General features: G+C 37.2%; 1 protein-coding gene across 1 annotated transcript in view; it reads right to left on the bottom strand.

The window, feature by feature from the left end:
- CNGB3 (cyclic nucleotide gated channel subunit beta 3) overlaps positions 1 to 18,315 on the bottom strand; it is a 137,367-nt gene that overhangs the window by 35,716 nt on the left and 83,336 nt on the right. Inside the window, exons 11-13 of the mRNA XM_069466261.1 lie at positions 12,816 to 12,957; positions 8,519 to 8,678; positions 5,897 to 5,994 (exon numbers count right to left, since the gene is read on the bottom strand). Of these exons, the coding sequence (XP_069322362.1) occupies positions 5,897 to 5,994; positions 8,519 to 8,678; positions 12,816 to 12,957 (400 nt within the window). The remainder of the gene's footprint in view (positions 1 to 5,896; positions 5,995 to 8,518; positions 8,679 to 12,815; positions 12,958 to 18,315) is intronic.

Raw genomic sequence — 18,315 nt, 5'->3', positions numbered from 1 at the left:
AACGGAGGAAAGTCCTTTTGAATTTTTTGTTTTCATCACCACTATACGAATGAGGACAGAACATTCATTCTTTTTTTCTTTTTATTTATATATATTTTTTCTTTTCTTTTTTCTTTTTTCTTTTTTTTTTGAGACAGAGTCTTGCTTTGTTGCCCAGGCTAGAGTGAGTGCCGTGGCGTCATCCTAGCTCACAGCAACCTCAAACTCCTGGGCTTAAGCGATCCTCCTGCCTCAGCCTCCCGAGTAGCTGGGACTACAGGCATGCGCCACCATGCCCGGCTAATTTTTTTCTATATATATTTTAGTTGTCCATATAATTTCTTTCTATTTTTAGTAGAGACGGGGTCTTGCTCTTGCTCAGGCTGGTCTCGAACTCCTGACCTTGAGCGATCCACCCGCCTCGGCCTCCCAGAGTGCTAGGATTACAGGCGTGAGCCACTGCGCCCGGCCTATATATATTTTTTCTTTTGAGACGAGACTAGACTCAAACTCCTGGGCTCCAGCTATCCATCCTCTTCAGCCTCTTGAGTAGCTGGGACTACAGGTGCGTGCCACTGCACCCCTGAAATTTTTGACTGAGGGCCTAAGACACAAACCTAAAGCATCCCCTAGGGCATCGTAAAATAGATATTTGTGAATTAAATGACTTTCAATGCATTTTATTTACCCTGTCATGAAGATTGGAAGGGTACAAAGCATGCCTGCCAGCCTCCAATCTTGGAATCTCAGTGAAAATTCTCTCTCCCTCTCTCTTCCTGCCTGCCTTTTACAGATATGGAAGATTCATTTGCAGGGAGAATTCAAGATACGCCAGGTTTCAGCAGTTGACAATCACCCTTCTTTGTATCCCTGGATATTGTTGTTGGTCTCACTTTTCATGTCTTTGTATAAACTGAAATCTATACTTTCTATCTCCTCCTTTCACAACTTCCTTTGGCTATAGGATTGGGCTCACACACCATAGCCTGGCTTCAGTTGACCTCTCCAGATTCATCTTTGGGCATCCCCCTGTGTTCTGGTTCCAAAGACTTCTGTTTCAGTGAACAGGTTAATACTTTTCCACATGTGTGAGCCTTCACCCAGGCACCTCCAGCTTCTCACCCTGGAGGCTCCTAAGCATCCTTCTAGGTACCCACACCTCGAATGTTGCCTCTTTTGTGCACTGAGCTGCATGGGTGCGTAGGTGGCTCTGTGTAGGGAGCAGAATGAGTCACACAGAAGCATTGCAAGGATCAATTGGGTATAAGTTATGGAGGGTGTAGGATCACTATTCAGCCTATTTCCTTCCTAAGAAAATAACAAATTTGTACACACTGCTAAGACTGTCTCCACAAAAATAAATTTAGAAAACTTTCATACCTACTTATTTTCTATTTTACTTGGCTTTAGACAAAAATAACTTTTTCATTTAACAGAAATGTAAATGGGTTCTTTCTGGAAATAACTCCCTCTTAATGGAAATGTCAGAAAAAATGAATCAAAGTTTATAAACAACGTTAGCAAGATGTGAAGATTTAACCTTTTTTCTCAATCGGATGTTGCTGATTTAATAGATTTACGAAAAGGACATATAAAAACAAAGAACTATGATGCAGAAAACTGTTAACTTACGAAAGTGGAGATAATCCTATAAAAGTCATTGGTATCTAATGTAAAGTATTTTTTTTTTTCTTTACAAAAGAGTTACTTGCTGTCACTTATTCCCAATTTAGGTAGTCATTAAGGTATAAAGAGTTTTATGATATTTTAAAATACTGTTAATTTAGCTTAGTGGCTTTCATATGTTTTTGGTCATACTCTATAATAAGACATCCATTTTCATTGTGCTTATAATACCTACCTTTACATATGTGTGATGCACTATGATATTTTCTCTTCCATTTTATATGCTGGTTGTGACTTACTTAGTTGAATTCATGACACCCTAGTGGATGACAAGCTGCAGTTTGAAAACCTATCTAGCTAGACAAAACCGCTAATCAATGTGAGAATCCTTTTCACAGTCTACCTGATAGAAGATCAGAAAATTCTGCTTGTACACATTCTATGATGCTTCTGCTTCACCAGGAGCTCCCATTGTGGAAGAATTCCTGCTAGAAATCAGAAACTACTTTCCTGTCATCTCCAAGAATTGGTACCAGTGCAAGCTCCCTCCCTTCCTAATGCCTTTGCTAAGCAGCTACTCTGTGTTAGAAACTGTGGCGTGTACTGCAGGTACAAAGACAATTAGGACCAAGTCTTACTTTTCCAGGAGGTTTTATTCCAGCAGAGGTGTCTGTAGCTTAGAAATGGAGTTTATGGTGGAGTGTTATTTTGTGAGACAATATAGAGTAAGACTCATTCCTTGTCCATATAACAGACTTTAGTATATGAAACTTCTGCTGTCCTTGAATTATTTTTCCCTACAACTAAACAGCCTCAGCATCTGCATATTTTCTTTTGAGGCCATTTTTCTTCTTATGATTATGATTATTATTAATTTTTAGAGATGGGGTCTTACTATATTGCCCAGGCTAGTCTCAAACTCCTGGTTTCAGGTGATCCTTCCACCTTAGACTCTTGAGCAGCTGGGATTACAGGCACAAGCCACCACCACCAGGCTTTTTTTTTTTTTTTTTTTAATAGAGCAACAATTTGCATACAGTGAAATATACAGATCTTCAGGGACAGTTAGGTCACTTTTGACAAATGCGTACAATTATGTACCTTCCCTAGCAAGACAGAAAATATTTCTGTCACCCTATGATGTGCTCTCATGCCTCTTCCTAATCAATCTCTTCTTCCCCACTTCACTCTAGAAGCAATCATCAATCTGATTTCTATCACCACAGAGTAATTTTATAACATTGTCCTTTTACTGTCTTCTTGGTCCACTACTCAACCCCTGCTTTTAACTTTTTAGTTGGAAGATACTCTAACTTGTCAAAATCCTTCTTAAAACTGGTTATTTGAAATGTGATATGTTAATCCAAATGTAGTTTAAATAATCAAGAAAACCAATATTTTGTTAAAATTTAGGGGAATCTCATACATAGCTCTGCTGACTCATATGACGTTTTAGGCCAAGTAAAACTCCCCGGTCTAAAAAGAATTGTTATAAAGTAACTATTGCTCTTTTTACATTTGTAATATTCTTGTTAAAGTTAATTTTGTTGGCTTTGCTCATTGTTTCAAAGTATTCAGTAATTTTAAATTTTATAATTAACACATTTTATACTATTCCTTCCTGCTTCGAGTCATCTGCCAATTTGAAAAAAAATCACTCTTTTTATGTCTTCATCAAAATCTTGATGGACATGTATAATAGGACATAATCAAGAAAAGAGTCCTAAGATACTGACCTAACTCTATTCTATGGGGTCACAGGTTAACCCAGTTTTGGGAGTGGCTATACCTGACCATTCTCCCACACAGCTTCTGCTTCGTCATCTTGCCTCTGGTAGTATTGATTATCTATTTTCAAGATGTATACTTCTGCCTGAATTACATTTTCTTTTCTGTCTATACTTGCATCTTAAGTGATCACATCCAGTAGTGGGGCTTAAAATGCATCAATATGCTTATAGGTCCATTTATTGCTCCAGCTTGGACCTCTCACTTGAAATCAGATTTAGGAACCATATAGCCTGCATGTTATTTCCATCTGAAAGTCTAACACTTACCTTAAACTAACACATCTGTCTTTGTGGTGTTATAAAAAAATACCACAGAGTGGATAATTTATACATAATAGAAATTTATCTCTCACGGTTCTACAGGCTGGGAAGTCCCAGATCAAGGCACCATCAGGTTTGGTGTCTGGCTGAGGGCTGCTCTCTCTTCCAGGATGGCACCTGTTGCTGCATCCTCCAGAGGAGAGGAACGCTGTGTCCTCAAATAGCAGAAGGGCAAGAGAGTGCTCTCTTCATCTTGAGCTCTTTTATAAAGGTGATAATCCTATGCATGAGGGTGGAGCCCTCATGACTTAATCACTTCCCAGAGATCACACCCTTTAATACTGTTGCATTGGGGATTGAGTTTCAACATGAATTTTGGAGGAAATATCATCATTCAAACCATAGCAACAATCAAAACAAAGAGTTTTTAAACTTAATCTAAAATTTCCTATTTTGCAAATGATATTTGTTTTTATGATCCCTCAGGCCTAAATCCTTGGAGTCATCCTTGGTCTCTTTCTCTTATCTGCTTCACCTAATCAAACAGGAAAAACTATGGCCTCTTCCTTTGAATGTAGCCAGTATTTGGTCACTTCTCAATAACTCTTTGACAACCCTGGGTCTGGTTACCACTGTCTCTTCCGTAGATGGCTATGATAACTTCCATTTGGCCTCCTTGCTTATTCTCCACATTGTAGGAAGGATAACTCCTTCCAAACCAGTCTCAATGGGTTACTTTCTGCTCAAGATCCTCGATGTCTTTGCATCTCAGAGTGTAGTCCAATATCTGTACTACAGCCTCCAAGGACCTCCATTAACTTGCCCCTTGCCTCTGCCTCCTTTTTAAAATTCTTCTCTGACTACTCTTGCTTGCCATCACTCTGTGTTTGCTCCAGCCACTCTGGCTTCTTGGCAGTGTGTTCCCAGCTCAGGACTTCATGTCATCCATCTTCCTGCAATATTATCTCCTCTCCCCTACCCCTCTCTCCTCTCGCAATACTTGCAACACTCACTCCCTTGCTTCCCCCAGTCCTCTGTTCAGACGCTCAAATGCACTTCCTCAGAGAGGCCTTTCATGGCCAATGACACCCTCATCCTCCTCCATTTGCTTAATTTTGTTCATGGCATTATCACCTCTACAACACGTTATATATTTATTTTTCATTCTCTTCTTCTGGAATTTGAGCTCCACTTGTGTAAGTATTTGTTTTCAACTCTTGTATTCCCAGTGGCTAAAATGGTGCCTGAAACATAGTAGGAATTTAATAAATATTTTTTGAATGAATTAATTGGCCAGATGAATCAGTGAATGCCACACAATTAAATCTTAGATGAGAAAAAGTTATATGCAATATATATTTTTAAAAAGAGAGTACTAAAATTAAAAATATTAAAAAATTTTGAAATTTCTCTGTTATACATTTTTTTCCTAAAAAATGAAGGCTCTAAATTTAAATTTGACCATTTTAAAAGTCTAAATCCAAAGCATCTGTAATAGGAGACATGATTAGGCATGATTATTTGTCAGGCCAATCTGGAGCTAATCTAGGGCCTGATTTGTCGTGCATTGCCAAGGCACATTCATAAATGGTAGGTGACACACATACTAGCAAGGACATAGAGCTATAGAGTTTAATTATATTTAAATGAATTCAATAAGAGTCTGAAGAACTCTTCTTTGACATCAGTTAGAAGAGGAAGGCATCTAAAGAATAAGTCATCTGCTGAAGAGAGACCTGTAATTTATTTGACTCTTTAATTCCACATAAATTCTCCAGGTTGTTTTGACTTTGTTAAAACATAAGACAAAAATATCATAAATGCTGTATAAAGGAAAAGCTTAGATTTCTCAGAGGAATTTTTTTTTTTTTTTTTTTTTTTTTTTGAGACAGAGGCTCCCTCTGTTGCCCTGGCTAGAGTGCCGTGGTGTCAGCCTAGCTCACAGCAACCTCAAACTCCTGGGCTCAAGTGATCATCCTGCCTCAGCCTCCCGAGTAGCTGGGACTAAAGGCATGTGCCACCATGCCCGGCTAATTTTTTCTATATACTTTTAGTTTTCCGGCTAATTTCTTTCTATTTTTAGTAGATATGGGGTCTCGCTCTTGCTCAGGCTGGTCTCGAACTCCTGAGCTCAAACAATCCACCCGCCTCAGCCTCCCAGAGTGCTAGGATTACCACACCCAGCCTCTCAGAGGAATTGATATAGTTAGTGTTTTTCTACTAATGGTAAAAGCACTTGCCTTGAATAAGTCGACTTTGCTGATGATGCTGAAGTTCATATCGACGGCGAGAGCTAACTGTACTGTAGTTGGCAGGGTCTTAAGCAAATCGGACTCATCTTTGTAAAGATAAGCACATCAACCCCAAAAGCAGAATAATTAATAAAATAAGTCACCAAAATATAAGTAGAAAAATTGAAAAAAATAAAGGAAACAAGCTTCAAACACTTTTTATACATAGACATATAGAATTCTCTATTTTCATTACTTCTATTGGCTGTACCTACCTATTACATGAACATTATTATGCTCAGGGGAGAAAATGAGTATTTTAACTCTGGATGACGTATTGAATAATTCCAGAACATTATGCATGCTGAAACTTTAAGATATGAAACTTAATGATCATAGGCCAAAGGCTAGTGAATGAGCTGGGATGGGAGAAGAATCTAGTTTATTTTTTTTTTAATTTAACTAAAAAAACTTCTATAAAGAATTATTTGTCCAGCTAATTTCTTTCTATTTTTTAGTAGAGATGAGGTCTCACTCTTGCTCAGGCTGGTCTCGAACTCCTGACCTTGAGCAATCCTCCTGTCTTGGCCTCCCAGAGTGGGGAGTAATCTAGTTCTTGTTTCCTGATTGTCTTGATTCCAGCCCTAACATCCTGAGGATGGCAAATAATAATTCACACCGCGTGGTATCTGAAAGCTTGCAGAGCTCTGTCACACCCATTATCTTATTTGACCCTCATGACAATCCTAAGGGTGAGTGTTCTTATTCCTGCTTTGCAGAAAGAAGAAAAACAAAAAGAACTGAAGCCCACAGAGGCTGTAAGTGACTTGCTTGATTGTGCGTAATTAGTAGGTGGCTCAGCTGGGATCAAATCTAAAGAAGAAATATGCTAAGTGAGTAAATCCAAATTATTGTTATTTACTTGCTTAATAACTCGATGAAGACTGTGAATACATTACACATTTTTCTAAATGTGAATTAAATGATGGGCCTTCAGGCTGAAAAAATGTTCCATAAACAAAACTGCCTGTTCTTAATGTCTAGTATGCCAAGTGTTTCTGAGAGTAGATTATTTTTTGATATTTTCTTATATTATTTGGAAAAGAGAAAAATTACTATATTATATCCCTATTTTTATTCCAATATAGATTCTAAATATAAAAATACTCCATATAAAAACATAGGTCCTTGTATTTGAGGGTTGTCTGTAGTTCTCTCCTAAGCCAGGGAGTTGGGTCAGTGTCTACAGCTGCTAAGGGGAGTGAGGGAAGAAGCCTGACACCACTCCTACGGTTGCTCTTCCTGCCCACTTAAAATGCCCTCAGGTAGCTGTAGGTGCTCAAGAGAGAGGCATGTTGTTTGGTAATTCAGGAAGAGGTTCTAAACATGAGGCTGGAGTCTCTGAAGATTGGCAGAAAGGTGAAGAAAAGGTCCTAGGAACCTTTGTGATTGGAGAATCTCATTGTTATTTGCGTTCTGGAGGCAGTAGGCACTAATTCCTATTTTTATATGGTAAGAAACAACTTGTTATAAGAGTTGAATTTGATTATTGTCAACTAGTGCATTGTCTTGAACTTATTTTATATCCTTTAATAAAAATTATTTCAAATTCCAGTGGTATGGTACTAATGATAGACACCATTAATTATTTAGGGTCTTGTAGAAGCAACTGTGTGCCCTGTAGCAGGATGGGGTAAACTGAAATGTTACTGCTCTTTATGAGCACAGTTGACCCTTGAATGGCACAGGTTTGAATGACGTGGGTCCACATATACAAGGATTTTCTTCCACTTGGGCCACCCCTGAGAGAGCAAGACCAACCTCTCCTCTTCCTCCTCCTCTTCAGACTACTCAACATGAAGATGACAAGGACGGAGACCTTTATGATGATCCACTTCCACTTAATGAATAACAAATGTATTTTCTCATCCTTATGATTTTCTTAGTAACATTTTCTTTTCTCTGGTTTACTTTACTGTAAGGGTATGGTATATAACACATATAACATACAAAATTTGTGTTAATTGGCTGTTTATGTTATTGGCAAGGATTCCAGCCAACGGCAGGCTACTAGTAGTTAAGTTCTGGGAGATCCAAACATTATATATGGATTTTTTATTGTGTGGGTGTTGGTGCCCTTAATCCCTGTGTTGTTCAAGGACTGACTGTACCATGCTCTGGGTAAGACAGTGATGTTGCAGAAAGAGCAAGGTTTGGAAGAAAACAGATGCAGGTCTGAGTTCCATTTAGACCATCTGTTCGCTCTATGTCCTTGGCCAAATTTCTCAGGAGCCTCTGTTTTCTTCTCTCTTAAAGAGATAGGTGATGCTGAAGTTTCCTGATCCCTTTTTTTGTGTGTGTGTGATGACAATATACGACAATATGTGTAACACCTAGCATCCAGTAGGTGCTGAATAAAATTTAGCCTTTTCTCTTCCAAAGTTTGTGTAACCAGTAAGATAGGGCTCCATATTTAAGAAATCAAATCCCATGGTATTAAATTAATGCTTTAAAAATCATTTAATTGCTTTTCAATCTTTTGTTCAAATCCAATTAGTCTCTGCTACCTTATGGAATTTTTATTATATGACTAGGTTTACAGGAATTTAATCAGTAATCTGACATGCTTACCTAGCATTCTTTGAGAGGCCCATGTATATTCATACCAAGTCCGAACTCGGTTTTGCACACTTTTAGGAATGGAGTAATTGTTCATGTAGGCAGTGGTCTGATCCATGCAGGCGCGGAAATAGTTCTGGTTGGCTGTAGCTGCCCCGATTACATCTCGCATCTAAAAATGACAAGTAAGGTCAGTCCACACCCAGCAAAGGAACTGGGAGAGTTAATAAAAGTTGAATTAAGTGATACACTCCCTCTTATTGGCCTGATTACTTGATTTTAAACACACTGATATTGTGGCCTAATTTCACCTATTTCCATAAAATATAGGGTAGATTGTGTTCTCTCACTGACCCAATAAAGACAAGAAGAAGACCTGTTGGACCAACCACGTGAGAGTTTTGTGAGGACTCAGGAACAAAAAGTTCATACAACTGCAAGTAATTTTTTTTGCCAACTTATATATTACTGCAAAAATGTTAGTAGATATTTTAAAAATTATACAGCTGTGCTTATGCAAGGAAAGTGCAATAAAAGTTGAGCAATTATCTGGCAGAATGGCTAGTCCATTTTGGTGAGTTTCACTTTGAAAGCCTCCTTCATAGATTATCCAGTGTGGCTGGCTATATAGACTCAATTCATCACGAAATTGCAACCTCTGTACTTCTCTTTGTGTTGTTTAGACAGATAAAATCAAATTTCATCATGCTTAAGGCATAGTATTCAGCAGAAGTTGAAATGTGCTGAAATTACTGAAGCATCACCTACTGCTGTGACAATTCTTAAGAAACTGTCAGGTTTTAGTTCTTGGATGTTTATAACTCAGCCATAAAAACCCACTCTAGGTTAAAAGCTGATCTTTAAGGTCTCAGCACAAAAAAGATATATAGCTCCACTCTTCCTCTCACATAGAGGGAAGCAAGTGGCTGTAAATTTGCTTTGACTGCGGGTTTATAATAGGGAGGAAAACCAAGGCCTTACTTTCACACTCCTAAGACTTCACTCATTCATTCTAGTAGCTGCTGAGCCTTTTCTGCTTATGGAAAAACTACTCATTCTTTGAGGCCTAGCCTAAATGGCTCTTTTGTTGTGAGCCTTCCTTAGTTTCCATATTTAGAGTCAAAAGGTTCTTCTACTTATCAAAAGTATCTGCTGAGGAGCTATGCGGTTAATCCAACTGTATACATCTTTTTGAGCCTCTAACTTCTTAGTGGCAAAGTGGCTCTTCCAAATAGTCTTCAACAACCTGAATCCCTAGATCTTTGTTTTCCATGCCCTTCTTGGCAGATGACCTACATTATCACCAGAGACTGGGAGACTTGGGATATCAGGGGTTGGGTTGGAAGATTTAAGAGAGTATTAAATTGGGAACCAAGGACAATTAAAAGCATTATTGATTGGTGTTGAGGACCTAAGAATTTGTAGTGACAATAATCTGAATGGTTTGTGTGCTATCCTTCAGCAATGTTGGGGGTTTTGCTGGTGAGGGGGTTGAGGGAGATGTACATTCCATGGTGGGTTCCAGGCTAGGGAAGTACATGAGGGTATGAGAGGAAGACAGTGTCAGTTTCTACGAGTTGTATCAGAGAACAGAATGTTGCAGTTAAAATGTGATGATTAGTTCCAGGGTGTAGTCATTAGTGTGGCTACATGTGGGAATTCTGAACAAGGGGAGATTTTGTCCCAGGCTGTCTTACGGTTGTTTCTGTCTGTTCCCTTTCTCAGCATCTTTTACTCACTATGAGAGCTGAAGGCACAAATCTGTACCTCTAGCCTCAGTCTTGTGCTCTAGTACCACGTTTTCAGTGACTTGATATTTCTCCTTGTTCCTGCTGGAATCTCAAATTCAATTTAAAAGCAGCTGTGGTGTGATGTATAAAGCAGCACTTCTCAAACCTCCACGTGCATACGAATCACTGGAAGATCTTGTTAAAATGTAATTTCTGATTCAGTAGGTCCTGAATTCTGAATTTTTCAAGTGCTGCTGCTGCTGCTGCTGGCCCAAAGATTACACTTTTGAGTGGCAAGAGAATTGAACCGGTGCTAGACATAGTTCTCCAGTCTTGTAAAAGTTGCCTTGCACATAGTGAGTGCTCACTGCATGTTAGATTTTACTGTTATTATCAGCATTATATCTTACGACTATGAATTGCATGTATGAATCAGGGATGCCTCTTAATCTCTTTAAACTGGAATTTCTTCATCTGCAAAACTGAGAAAACATTGACTGTGATGTGACTACCTCACATTGATTTTATGAGAAATTATGAAATAACACGATTTTTGCTCTTTACTTTCAAATTGATTTGAATTGATTTCCTCTAAAACCAGCTTCCCATTTCAATGATTGTTACCACAATCTCCCCAGCCATTATGATGATGAGATTTTATACTTAAAGTTTTTAACTCTTGGTGTTCATCTTTCTAAACCTAAATATTTTCTAAATAGAGTTTTCTTTACAGCCTCTGTCTCCATTTCACTAACTTGTTCAGGCTGGAGTCACCGTGTCCCTATATATCTGTATTAACTGTGCTTTAATTTTCTGTATTTTGATATGTTGATAGCTGTGGCCTTGCTGATCCAGGGCCTTGCTTAGGGTTAGTTAATTACTAGATAGCTAGTAATTAGTTAACTAGTGGCCAACTCTCCTGAGTGTGTCTTTCATAGCCAAACTAACTAATCCAGCACCCATACCCCCGACTGCCTTCTGTATCAGACTCTCACACGGGCTCCCACATTCAGGCCACCATCGACCTGTCCTATACCCTGCTGCCCGGTACAGACAATTAGAAGCAGCCCCTATACTCCAGAGCCTGGTAAAATTATTCAAACCAGCCAACCCTAAGCCTGCTTACCCTGCCTGAGCTGTTCCTCCCCTGGAGCTTCCCCATGTAACATCCCCCCAGCCCCCTGCATGGCTTGTGCTGCCTCCTCTTGGGATCTATGAGGATAAAAAACTACCTTTTCAGTGGCAATTGTCTCCTAATCTGTTGGCTTTACCATACTTAAATAATAATAAAACCTATATTTTAAAACTGTATCACCGCCTCCAATTTATTATATTTTGATTAATCTTCCTTAAATCTGTTTGTTCAACATCCTCCCCTGGCTGACCTTCCATTGCCTTCAAGATAAAGTTCGACATCTTTAATTTAACATTCAGAGCACTTAAAATATCCTATCCTTACACGCTTCTCTTATTTACAAGTGTCCTTCACTCCGGTCATTCTGGAACTCTTTCTGTTTCCTCAAACATGTCTTATGGTTTAACATGGCCATCTTTTCACACACCGTTTTGAATTGATTGAGCTACCTATCCATCATACTGAATCCTACCTGGTTTCTAAAGCTGTTTCAAATGCATCCTCCTCCACGAAAGCTCCTGGGAAGCTTCATTTTTCTGATCTAATAAAAAAACTTTCAAACTCTCCTCCAGTGCTTACTACGTATAGCCCACTCTTGACATTCACGGATGTAGTATTTGAGTTTTGACTATTTGGGAGCAGCTTCAAATATCACAAAGAATAGTTTTTGTTGTTAACTTTTGTTAAAGCATGAGTTTTCATCATACTCTATATGAAAAGAGTCAGCGAGTAGGAACCAATAATTTTTCTAGTGGGAATAATCATTTCATGATTCTCAATATGGCTTTATTTTTTTCTCTCTAGCATTTAGTATGTAAAGTTCCTTCTAAAGAAGCATAACTTCTAAAGATGCTATGCTGTCAAACTTTTTATTTCTTGTGGTTCTGGGAATCCACAAAGATTTTGGGCTCTATCCCTTGTAAATGCTAACTACCTTTAATATAATTATTTAAGTATTTGTTTTATTTTCTTACTACATCAATTTTTTGAGAATAAGTACAAGGAGATGCTATAAGAAACATTTGTGAAACAATGATTTATTAATTACTTTAGATGGCATTTCATAGCCTCTGGTTTAAACGACCTCTGAAGTTGATTTTAACCCAGTGAATTTATGACAATATTTGAAGTTTAAGTAAATGAGAGCTTTTAATGGTTTTCAGGAACCTCTAAGTGAAAAGTTAACTGAGAAACAACTTTCTCTGAGAGTTCAAAGTAATGCTCTTTGCTGACAGGTCTTTTGATAGATTTAATGGTTTAAAAATGGAAAAGTACTGTTGTCCCAATCACACCCTTCTTCAACTCATTAAAATAGATGAAAGTTAGTTAAAAAAATAAAAAGAACACAACAGATTTAAGTTTTTCCTCCATAAAGTTTATAAAGACTTGTTAGCCTTTCGAAAATTGACAGCACTATGTATCTAGGAATTCACACTCAACTTACCTGACCAATTAAGCTGGAGAACACAAAAACTCCAGAAAAAAAATTCAAGAGTTGAAAAACAACTTCAAATAAAGTTTCTGGCTCTGGAAGCCCCCCAATGGTAATTAAACTTCGAACTGCCCAATAATAACATCTCAGATACCTGTGAAAAGAGAAGATATACATTTTGCATTTTTCTTTTTTATTACTATTTTTTAATTTCAGAATATTACAAGGTACAAACACTTTGGTTGCATATATTGCCTTTGCACTGCCCGAGTCAGAGCTACAAGCGTGCCCATCCCCAGAAAGTGTACACTGCACCCATTAGGTGTGAATTTACCCATCTCCTCCTCCCTCTTCCCACCTGCTTGATACCCGATGAATGTTGCTTCCATATGTACACATAAGTGTTGATCAATTAGTGCCAATTTTATGGTGGGTACATGTGGTGCTTGTTTTTCCATTCTTGTGATACTTCACTGCAAAGAATGGGCTCCAGCTCCATCCAGGATAATACAAGAAGTGTTAGTTCACCATTGTTTTTTATGGCTGAGTAGAACTCCATGGTATACATATACCACATTTTATCAATCCACTCGTGTATTGATGGGCAAATACCACTGTGCTTGGGAGCATTAGAGTACTACTAAATTATAACAAATTTCCTCTTAATCAAGCTTTTCTTTTTATAGGCAGCACGGGCAAACACCATGTGTGCTAATGTAAACTTCTTACTAAACACTGTGAAATGACTAACCAGTTAAACCCGAGGAAGATGTTTACTAGCTGTTCCCCAAATTCAGTGGTATAAAACAATCACCATTTTTATTAGGCTTACAGTTTTGCAGGTCAGAATTTTGTGCAAGGCCCAGCAGAGATAACTCATTTATGTTCCATGATGACTGGGCCTTCAATTAGAGTGACTCGAATGGCTGGAGATATCTGGGAAGACTTGATTTAGGCCAAATGTCTGGGACCTTGATTCTGACTATTGGCTAGTTTCCTCTGTTCTTCTCCACATTGCATCTTTTTGGAATGCCCAAGGCAGCTTCTTACCTCACATGTCTGAGCCTGAGCTGGGATGGTTGGAACAGCTGGAGCTTCTAGCTTGGGCTTCCTTACAGCATGGCAGTTTCTTTTTTTTTTTTTTTTTTTTTTTGAGACAGAGTCTCACTCTGTTGCCCAGGCTAGAGTGAGTGCCGTGGCGTCAGCCTAGCTCACAGCAACCTCAAACTCCTGAGCTCAAGCGATCCTCCTGTCTCAGCCTCCCGAGTAGCTGGGACTACAGGCATGCACCACCATGCCCGGCTAATTTTTTTTTTTTTTTCTATATATATTTTTAGCTGTCCATATAATTTCTTTCTATTTTTAGTAGAGATGGGGTCTCGCTCTTGCTCAGGCTGGTCTCGAACTCCTGAGCTCAAACGATCCGCCCACCTCGGCCTCCCAGAGTGCTAGGATTACAGGCGTGAGCCACCGCGCCCGGCCAAGCATGGCAGTTTCAAGGTAGATGGATTTCTTACATGGGAGCTGGTTTCCCCAGAACAATAGCAGCCAAGACAATAGCTGCAAGGTTTCCCATAACTCAGAAGTCCTATAATGTAGTCCTATAATAGTTATATTTGCTACATCAGTTTGTCAGGCAAGTCACTAAGGCCAGCCCAGATTCAAGGGAAGGGAAATTTGAATCTACTTCTCAATTAGAGGAGAAGCAAAACAATTTAAGGCCATCTTTAAACTACCACACTCGTGATTTGTGGGAATATTATAGAGATTAAGTATATTTATGCAGATAGGAGAGCCTTTTATAGTTTAGATCCAATTGTTTTTAATAATGTGAAACAAAACAGATAAATACCTCCTCTATTTTTCTACCCACATTTTATTATAGTATTGAATATATAAGCCATGGAAGAGACAGAGGATAACTAAGATCCATCTTAATAGGAAAATTACCATTGGGTACAATGAGTAATTCTTCTAGAAATTTAGTATTAAAGAAAACCAAGTATGCTCAGAACTATACTTGAAAAAGATTCTGTACTTGAGCAATTGCAAATGAAAATGGAGAGATCATTGCAGCCCAGATAGGAACAGGATGAGAAAAGAATATGATAAAGATTAGGGCAGAACATAAAACATTCTCTTAGCTACATTTGGCTAAGGGTTTCATGGAGTTCATAGTGAGGTGACAATGGAAGTTAGTATTACAACCCCACTGCATATATACAGATAGTCCCCAAGTTGCTATGGTTCAATTTTAAAATGGTACAAAAGCAATATGCTTTCAGTGGAAAGTGTACTTCGAATACCTATACAGTCATTCTGTATTTCACTTTCAGTGTAGTAGTCAATGAATTACATGGGCTATTTGACACATTATTACAAAATAGGCTTTGTGTTGGATGATTTTGTCCAACCGTAAGCTAATGTAAGTGTTCTGAGCATGTTTAAGGTAGGCTAGGCTGAGCTAAGATGTTTAGTATAATAGGTTAGGTGTATTAAATGCATTTTTGACTTATGATATTTTCAACTTATAATGGGTTTATCAGGAAGTAACCCCATTGAAAGTTAAGGCAAAATTATATATATATTTTGTAAATTTTGTGCAGTTAGGCACACTATTTGGTATACTCCTCATAGCTCTGATAACATGGTCTAGATAAGGCATTTTCACTGAATCCTTAAAAAAAAAAAAGGTCTTGTATATAAAGAACATATCCAGATATTGTTATAGAGAGCTCTTTAGGTTTAGTGGGTCCTGACTAGCTATTTTAGTATGTGGAGTAGACACAGAAAAGCAGCATTTTTTTTTTTTTTTTTTTTACAGAATCCCGCCCCAGTAGGGCTTTTATTTCTTATGTGAGTGTGCCACATATAAAATTAGCACTTTGTGTAACTGTGCATTAGTCTTTAAACAAGGGTGGCTTTTTTCTTATAAAAATAGTTTGTGATTTTCAGACATTTAAGTAGTAAGAAGTTGAGGTTTACAAAGAAAGAAAGGAACTGCAGTTGAAGTCAATATTCAAATAAAAACAGATCTAGAAAGAAATCACTCATTTTGAAATTCAATACCTTTTGAAGGACATGGGATTTTTTTTTTTTTTTAACTTGGTAGTTACAGGAACAGAAAAAAATAATTAACTCTTTGGTAGAGTTTGAAACCAGTGTGCCAAGAGAATAAAAATATTACCACTGTGATTTTTTTCTAGCAGGCTTCCTTGGACTTACTAATATTATAGTGAACTTGATGTCAAAGAGAACCACCTTGAAGAAGTATGGAATTAATTTTATGGATAGCATTTTAACTTTTCAAATTCCAATTTATAATTTTTCCATTACCTGATTTATTTTGGTCACAAGTCCTGGACCTGTGGGTCTCTTTAAATTAAGGAAATTTATTAAATCCGACACTACCCAAGAGTGGAGAGGGACTAGATTTTCTCCCTACATGGTCGATTCCATTATAAGTGTTGGAATACTGTCTCCTCCAAAGTCACTCCAAAGTTTGTTGTAGTATTAACAGGAAAAAACATATGAATTACCTTCTCTCATTTCATTATTTATAATGTTAAAAAAATAACAATCGAAAGTGAAACTTTGGCATTGATTTTCCAACTCTCAAGGGTTAGCCTTGAATAATTTTTTTGTATATTAAATAGCCTGCTATGTTAATTGGAAGTTTTCTGCTCTGATACTTTGAGATTTATTTTAGGATTCTTTTCTCAGTCATGTCTTACACCTAGACATGCACAACCAAAGGTAAGATTTGTAATTTAATTAGATGGCATCTTATTGATTTTCTAGGATTAGCTTAATTAATCAAGTGTGTCCATCTCTAATATCTACATCCCAGGATAGATCTTTTCAAAGAGATTCTATCTGGCTGATTTAATACATGAATTATCTAATATCTAACTATGAACTATCTAATATCTGAACTATATGGTATGTGAACTATATGATACATGATATACATATACATACACACACACATACATAGATTCTTTAGCATACTCCAAGTTAAAGCAATAAGGCAGAATTTGTCATAAAACCATAAAAAATATTTAGTGTGAAAATAGAAATTCTTCCTCTGTGAAACAAATGTGACATGTAATTTCCCCCAATATTTTATAATGAAACACTTAAAACAAACAGAAAAATTAAAAGAATTTTACAGTGATCATCTGTATATCCGTCACTTAGATTCTACTATTAACATTTTACTCTTCCTGCTTTGTCACACATTTCTCTATTTATTTATCCATAAATCCATTTCATTTCTTGGATATATTTCAAAGTAATTTTTAGATAGTCAGACACTTCCTCCTAAAAACAGTACTTCAGAATATATATGTTAACTGGAGTTCAATATTTATTTAGAGTTTTTTTTATTTTGAACATACAATAAAAGCACTAATCTTAAATAGTACCATTTGATGAATTTTAAAAAATACAGTTTTTTAAACTATAGGCATTATACTATATAAGTAGATACCTAGGACTTAATTCATGTTGCATAACTGAAGCTTTGTACTCTCTGACTAACACCTTCCTATTATTCCCTTCCTCTAGCCCCTGGTAACCACCATCCTACTCTCTCCTTGTATGAATTTGACTATTTGAGATTCCACATATAAGTGAGATCATGCAGTATTTCTCTTTTTGTGTCTTATTTATTTTACTTAGCAAAATGTCCTTCAGCTCTATTTATGTTGTTGCAAATGGCAGGATTTCCTTCTTATTAAGGCTGAATAATATTCTATTGTATATGTGTATATATACATTAATCTATGTATACCACATTGTCTTTATTCATGCATCAGTTGAGGGACATTCAGGTTGCTTTCCTGTTTTGGCTATTGTGAATAATGTTGCAGTGAACATGGGAGTGCAGGTATCTCTTCGAGATCCTGATTTCAATTGCTTTGGATATATTCATAGAAGTGGGATTGCTGGATCATATGGTCGTTCTGTTTTTAATTTTTTGATACTGTTTTCCATAGCGATTGCACCAATTTGCATTCCCACTGACCATATATCAGTGTTCCCTTTTCTCTACATCCTCTTCATTTGGTATCTTTTGTTTTTTTTGATAGTAGCCATCATAATAGGTGTGAGGTGCTATCTCATTGTGGCTTTGATTTGCATTTCTGTGATAATGATGTTGAGCACCTTTTCATATACGTTTGTATGTCTTCTTTTGAGAAATGTTTTTTTAGATCTTTTGCCCATTTTTAAACCAGGTTATTTGTTTATTTTTGCTATTGAATTATAGGACTTCCTTCTATATTTTGGATATTGATTCTTTATCAGAAATATAGTTTGTAAATATTTTCTCCTATTCTGTAGGTTGCCTTTTATTTTGCTGATTTTTACTTTGCTGTGCAGGAGTTTTTTAGTTTGATGTAATCTCATTTGTCTGTTTTTGCTTTTCTTGCCTGTGCTTTTGGGATTATATCTAAAAAAATCATTGCCCAGACCAATGTCATGGAATTGTCCCCTAGGTTTTCTTCTA

Source organism: Eulemur rufifrons, chromosome 3 (genome assembly GCF_041146395.1).
Source record: "Eulemur rufifrons isolate Redbay chromosome 3, OSU_ERuf_1, whole genome shotgun sequence".
Classification (NCBI taxonomy): Eukaryota; Metazoa; Chordata; class Mammalia; order Primates; family Lemuridae; genus Eulemur; species Eulemur rufifrons.
Note: the sequence above shows the minus strand (reverse complement) of the source record. Positions and strands in the feature narration are given on the sequence as shown.